The sequence below is a fragment of the Dipteris shenzhenensis genome, chromosome 19, assembly GCF_047967505.1.
Source record: "Dipteris shenzhenensis isolate YYH24624 ecotype China chromosome 19, Dip_SZ_1.0, whole genome shotgun sequence".
NCBI classification, from domain to species: Eukaryota; Viridiplantae; Streptophyta; class Polypodiopsida; order Gleicheniales; family Dipteridaceae; genus Dipteris; species Dipteris shenzhenensis.
Window position 1 is genome coordinate 50,348,614 of NC_141614.1, and position 7,002 is coordinate 50,355,615.

Sequence of the window (7,002 nt, forward strand, 5' to 3'; positions counted from 1 at the left end):
TATGCTTATGCTTATGCTTATGCATAATCATAAGCATAAGCATAAGCTCATGCTTATGCTCATGCGGAAGTAGAGAAGGAGCTTATGCGGAAATAGAGAATGAGTTTCCTCATAAGCTCATGCATAAGCATGAGCTCATGCGAAAACTTAAGCATAAGCTCATGCGCATGCATGAGCATAAGCTCATGCTTATGCTCATGCGGAAGTAGAGAAGGAGCTTATGCGTGAGCAATTCAAGGGTCAGAAGAGGGCTGCGAGGAGACAACTGGACTCTGTAGGTACTTTGCACTTTAGTGTAGGTGGACAGTTGGCATTCAAGGCAACCGTGGTAAGTCTACTTCTTCTCATTTAATGTATTGCTCTATTTGTTTTACTACATATTGCATGCACTTTATCTAACTCTCATAAATTGGACCCACAACAAGCTGTGATAGGTCACCTTCCTACAGGCACAAAGACGAGATGCACGTTTTGCGTAGGAATAAAGCCGTGGTTTATTGAGTAGAAGGCGCTGGGAGCAATGGTCGATTGGGCTGAGGTGGTTGCTTGCACGGTATAAGTCTACTCCTACTTGTTGTAATCTCACTTTTTAAACTGTTTTATTCTTTAAGTTCCAATCTAATTTCCAAATAATATGGTTTTACTCTTAGAATCAAAGCTCAAACATCCCATCAACAGAGGTTGGCAGTGATGATGAGGGATTAGGCTTACACGGCTTCGACAAGGGCAAGGGATCAGGCACAACTCACGAGGGCCAAGGATTAAAAGCTCACCTAGCATCATGTCCACAACAATTCTATGCTTGGAGGAAACACATGCACAAGGTGAGAATGCTCATGGGATAGGATGATTTGACCACATAGCAAAGAAAGATGGCATTGGCATTACAACATACTACAAAAAACAATTGGCATTACAACATACTATAAAAAACAATTGGAACTTCAGAAATAGTAAGTACTACTTCACAAAAGGAGTTGAATGCTTACTTATAATATTCACAATGAATACACTAAAACAAACTGCTATCATTAACATCTACAAACACCCCAATACGCTGACTATGCTTACTCGACATGCAAGGTCTAAAAACACTACTGCAATATATTCATGACGAAACTATTACGTACATCATCGGAGACTTCAACATTGACTTGAAGAAAAAAGGCCAAGATTGCTTACAATTACAAAAATTCATGACTTGAAACAACATGCATCAGATCATTGGGTCACCTACAAAACTCCACGGATTAAAAATTGATCAGATCTGGACAAATTACAAGGATAGTGACAAAAGACCAGCACTAACTTCATCTATTGGTCTGATGATCATTCACTTGTATGCACTACAATGACCTGCAAAACATATACGAAATAAAAAACCGGTAAGCCCCATGAATGAAATTCACCTTGTTCAATGTTCAAGAAAAATCTGGGTTTAGTGTTTGGTAAATGGAAGAATTTTTATTTTGACATCAAGAACATTATTTGGGACGTCAAAGAAACTTGCACTTAAATATACATATATATATATATTGCTGTAAATTGTGTGAAAACCTCCACTTTCATGAAATTCTATCTGAAAAAATATTTTCTGAGAGCACTGGTCTCTTTCAGGAGCGGTGACGCTAATCTACGTAGAATTGAGGCACGAGATAAGCTCTGCTGCATTTTGCGTGATGAGCAAGGAGGCCTTTAGAAGAGGACGAGGTTTGAGTGCAGGAGGAATCACGCCATTCACGCCGATAGATTACTCAAACAAGCTGGTCACGGTGGTTTGTCAAATCGTGCAAGCAGCGATTAAGCTCCACGCATCATGGGTTTAATCAATCATCTGCAACTGGTGGATGCAGGATGCGGATCGGCGCAGGTGAATATGCCGGAGGAGCGAGCATGATGCCCATTTGCAAATCGTCGTGCTCACAGCGTAGCAACGAGAGCAGGAAATCCGGTGCGCAGTCCAATTAGGGACGGAAAGCTTATCGTGCTGCGACAGCAAATAGAATTATGGGCGATGGCGTGAACGCGGATCGAACGGGAAACCGAGGGGAAGCGTAACGATCGCTCGATCGACGCTGCGTTTCTTGCGGGATGTTTTTTGGACCTCCGTCGTGAGCAACAAGCTGAATGAACCTGGTTTGTTAAGAGTTTGATCTACCTCAACACGGCACGTAAACAGGCTATTTTACGCCACCTTCACCACTGTCGGAGAAGCTCTTATCGTCTCCATCGCTTCTTATTTAATATCATCTGCACCAGCAATCCCTCCTCATAGCAGCAACATCTCATATCCCTCGAAAACTTTTCTCATCTCTCATCATCTTTCAGCCTGTAATCTTTGCGAGATCTTATCGTATCGTCGATCTCACACAATATCTAGCACGTTTGCAATCAAAGCTCCACATTTCTCACGTAATCACGCCGAGAGAATTCCAATCCTTACCTTCTGATCGATGCCAGCTATGGGTAATCGCTCGCTTGCAGCTTCTCCACCTCATCTCATCTCCGTTTTGCTCTTCTTGTCTCTCCTTTCCTGCTCGATTTCTCCAGCCCTTGCCTGGGGTAGCGAAGGCCACTACATCACCTGCTTGCTTGCCGAGGTATGCCAAAGAATAATCTCGTGGGACTAGCCCTAGGTCGATGATGCTATGCTAGAAAGATCCACTTAGATTCTTGCCACTAAATAACAACGGTTCCTGCTTTTTGGTCAGTCTCTTTTCAGCGACGCCACTGCAGCTGCAGTCAAGGATCTCATTCCGGCATACGCCGAAGGTAGCCTTGCGAATGTGTGCGCGTGGCCTGATCAAGTTCGACGCACTCGATTATTCTACTGGAGCAGCGGATTGCATTTCATCGACACACCAGACTTCCAGTGCACCTACAACTACAACCGTAATTCCTTTGGATTTCTCATCGTTTCCGTCCTATGTCCTACGTTCCTCCTCTTCGGTATCTAATATACCATTCTATTATCGTAGCTCGTAGCCGTGACATGCTTTTGTATGGACAGGCGACTGCCACGATAAACATGGAACTCCAGACATGTGCTCTGCAGGCGGCGTCAACAATTTCACATCTCAATTGGCGACTTACGGATCCGATCAATCTTCACAATGTAACGCCTCAGCTAGCTCTCGAAAGCCCCCTGCAATTCAACTAATAGAAGCATGTCCTCGCCTTATTTCTTTTTGAGCCCTTCGCATTTCCTCTCCACTCACTGTTCTAGACAAATCTGACGACAAAACTTTTGCTTCGAGCAGACAACTTGACAGTCGCACTGCTCTTTCTTTCGCACATTGTTGGAGATATTCACCAGGTTCGAGCGACGTCCGCGTTCTTCACTGGCATGCTGCCTTAATCCAGCCTTTACCGAATCCATCTGTGCCAGGCATCAAAACCACTAATGGTGTTGTTTCTGGCCGCAGCCACTACACGTGGGATATACGGGAGACGAAGGAGGAAACAGTATCATATTGCATTGGTACCGTCGGAAGGTTAACTTGCATCATGTAATATCCTCATTTCATCCGGCTAGCTCTTTGAATTAGTCACATCTTCACATACGGCACACCGTTCATTTTGCGTGAGGTTCATATTGTAACTTTGTATGAAATTTCAGGTATGGGATAGTAGTATAATCGACACCGCCAGGGATAGGTTTTACGATTCAGACCTTCAAGGCTTTGTAGATGCCCTCAGCACAAATATCACCGTAAGTAGCCTTCTGAACTTGGACAGTTTTGTCGTGAGTTGGACAATACAAGATTTTGTGTTAAGCGTAGGCAAATTACAAGGTTCAATTGTGTTAAGATTTTTCATAAATGATGATCGACAGGAAAATTGGGAGGAGGCTTCAAAGTGGGGAAGTTGTCATGCGGGTGAAATCGCGTGTCCGGATGTGTAATATGTCTTACCTGCTCTAATCTCTTTCATGAAGTCATTATTTCTTGTTTTCCTTCCGATGAGTACACAAATTATACTCCTAGAAGTTGCCAATTTAACGTATACTACTTCGTTAATTTTCAATGTGAGGGAGTACATAGTCCTAGAAGTTGCCAATTTAACGTATACTGCGTTAGACAATCAGTTTGAGTGATGTGTGAACGACAGAATGTAGCCGACAGTGATAAATTTAATGCAGATACGCAAGAGAAGGTATAAAGTTGGCCTGCAAATGGGCATACAAAGATGCATCTCAAGGGGCAGTGCTAGAAGGTAATGGTTTTTGCCATATGATGTTGTATTGCGCTCAGGATGCTGTTGCTTGACTGTATGATGTTGTATTGCTTATAACTATGCATCGTGTGGTGTTTGTAGATGACTATTTCTTGTCACGACTGCCGATTGTTAGCCAACGACTTTCCCAAGGAGCCGTGAGGCTTGCTGCCATTCTCAACCGCATTTTTGACGGAAAGCAAGTGCTTTCCGAATGATCGGTTACATCCTTTAATGGTGGCAGTGAATTTCAACACTTTCATCGTTTATGTTTAACCTTTCCGTGGAATTCTACCCCGGGCGTCCTGGAAACGATGATGCACATGCCCCCTGCAATCAAGCTCTACCGCTGGCATATTCCTAGTCATAACCGCAGAAATTTCTGGCCATATATACTGGCATGTGGGGCTGATATATATATTTAAAATCTCGTTGCAAGAATGTCTAGTTTGACTGGCTGCTCCCCAATCGATGCACAATGTAAAAATCGTTGGGCTGGCTTTCCTGTCTCAATCCTGAATAGTGTTCACACACAACCATTTTTGGCCTGCCCTTTAGGGAAGGTCTTAGTGACCTGTCATTTGAAAGCTCAAATAATTTTGTAGGATTTGATTTCGTCCATCCAGGAGGCGGAATACTAAAGGAGGGGCTTCCTTTAAATGTTTATGACGTCTAAAGGCCAGTTCTAATGAATGCTATTCATTTTTTTCCCCTTGTTCAAATTAGTAAGGTCTAATGAATGCTGTTCATCTTTTTCCCCTTGTTTAAATTAGTACACCCCATTACATCAATTTGTCCTTCATTCCCCCCCACAAATTGATGACCTCATCCCTCAGTTCTAATGAATGCTATTCATTTTTTTCCCCTTGTTCAAATTAGTAAGGTCTAATGAATGCTGTTCATCTTTTTCCCCTTGTTTAAATTAGTACACCCCATTACATCAATTTGTCCTTCATTCCCCCCCACAAATTGATGACCTCATCCCTCAGCAGTAGTACATGGGATGTTCCATGGCTTGCCTACCATCATGTGGCAACACACATGGCCCCAACCTGTGACTCACTCCTAGGACTCTTGGTTTACAACTGGAGGATTGGACAATGACTATGTATGGGAAATTCCCATAGGTCTGACAAGGAAATATAAGACTAACAATCATTTGAGGATAGACTATCCATGGCAGAGTACCATTATTTGAGGATGGACTATCCATGGTAAAATACCATTATTTGACACACACAATAGCAAGGGCAGAGTACCCTAGTATGTTGATCCTAAATTTTTGATATGGGGAACAATCCCCCCTTGATGAAATATCTTGTTATTTTCCGCCTTCTCTTCCAAGCTACCATAGTGTGAGGTACATTGTCATTGGAGAGGTTCTTGATATAGCTCTTTTTGTAACTCCTTTGCCCTTTGATCTTTCTTGCATCCTTCTTCTTCATATCTTCTCTCTTAATGAGGTATGCTACCAAATGAGTAGCTTCAAGCAAGTTGACTTCAAGTATATGATCACATGCATCCCATATGCCTTCACATAAATCAAATATGAAGAGGTTCTTACACTTGTTAGTAAAACAAGGGCAGTATGTACTCTTGTACATAGGAGCTCATGAATGTATGGGTCATTGACTATAGGTAGTCATTGGATCTCTTATATATCTGACTATCACACGGCCAAATATTTGTTATGCAGTAAGTTCACTAGAACAATTTATGGCAAATCCAAAACAATCTGTGATAATATACGAGATCTATGTAAGTATCCCGGCATGAATTGATAGGAATTGCTCATCCAGGTCCAGCACTATATGAAACATTTTGTGACAATATTGGCCATCAATGAGCCATCCAAAGACCTAGTAGAGTGGAAGCCTAGACAATAGAGTGGCTCACCAACCTTGAGTGGCTTCCCGTGGATATCAACAAAATTTATCCTTGGCCACCCAATGGGCACCGTTTTGAAGCCAAGCCACCACATTCCCCTCCCTGTGCTTCTACCATAGACAAGGCTGGTCTTTCTCAACAACCAATCCATCCGTGACCTCCTCGATGCCGAAGGCATTATCATCAATGACTACATGGTTTCAACCCTGACCCTTTGCATTCGAGCAGTTGGCTAATCCCTACTAGTCCGTGAGGCCATGGCCAAGGGTAGCCGAGGCGAGATGTTAGCCCCCGAGTTAGACAAACATGGAGCAACGATTCACATGTTATCATCAACTACTAACCTTGAATGGAAGCGATGGTCTTAGCCAAGCACCAATTTGGTAGTAGCAAAGGTGCATAAGATTGTGATGTCACTACAAAAGCAGATGGAGGTTGGTGCACCAAGTGCATATCTTTTTGGAAGTCAATTTCTTAGGTAGAATGATATGGTTGTAACATGTAGAGAAGAGAACAAGAGAGAAATGTGCCGAGTTCTCTTCCTCAAACCTGAGTTTGCTAGGATAGGACTGTTCATTGCAAGCGAAGGTGGTTTGGTTATAATCAAGTTGGTCTGATTCAATATAAGTGAGTTTTGGTTGCCTATTCAATGCTATTGCTATTTGTACTCCATATGCTAAGTGTTTTGAAGTGTGTGCACAACTCTCGGTACTCTCGCATCATCGCATGGTTCTCCTACAATAGCTAACCCCGACCTCCAAGTGTATAGATGTTGGCATTTGGTTTTGCACCTCAGCACATCTACCTTAGGATTGTAATTGGGATCATCTTCATCGAGCACAGCACCGGGTTGGGTTATCTCATCAAGTGCCATTATGATTTAGTTGGATGAGCGAACCG

General features: G+C 42.8%; 1 protein-coding gene across 1 annotated transcript; it reads left to right on the top strand.

The window, feature by feature from the left end:
• Nucleotides 1-2,299: 2,299 nt before the first annotated feature.
• Nucleotides 2,300-4,613, top strand: LOC147890601 (endonuclease 4-like). The gene is made up of 9 exons (XM_087390584.1): nucleotides 2,300-2,600; nucleotides 2,712-2,892; nucleotides 3,011-3,115; nucleotides 3,261-3,316; nucleotides 3,426-3,509; nucleotides 3,620-3,712; nucleotides 3,836-3,900; nucleotides 4,142-4,215; nucleotides 4,318-4,613. Exons 1-9 carry the CDS (start codon nucleotides 2,454-2,456, stop codon nucleotides 4,431-4,433), a joined length of 921 nt encoding a protein of 306 aa, XP_087246710.1. The 5' UTR covers nucleotides 2,300-2,453; the 3' UTR covers nucleotides 4,434-4,613.
• Nucleotides 4,614-7,002: the final 2,389 nt, after the last annotated feature.

Excerpts from the sequence above, each read along its gene's own strand:
- LOC147890601 (XM_087390584.1), top strand. The coding sequence starts at position 2,454 with ATGCCAGCTATGGGTAATCGCTCGCTTGCAGCTTCTCCACCTCATCTC. Across the intron at positions 2,601-2,711 it reads TCACCTGCTTGCTTGCCGAG|TCTCTTTTCAGCGACGCCAC; the intron begins GTATGCCAAAGA and ends CTTTTTGGTCAG. Across the intron at positions 3,317-3,425 it reads TTGTTGGAGATATTCACCAG|CCACTACACGTGGGATATAC; the intron begins GTTCGAGCGACG and ends TTCTGGCCGCAG.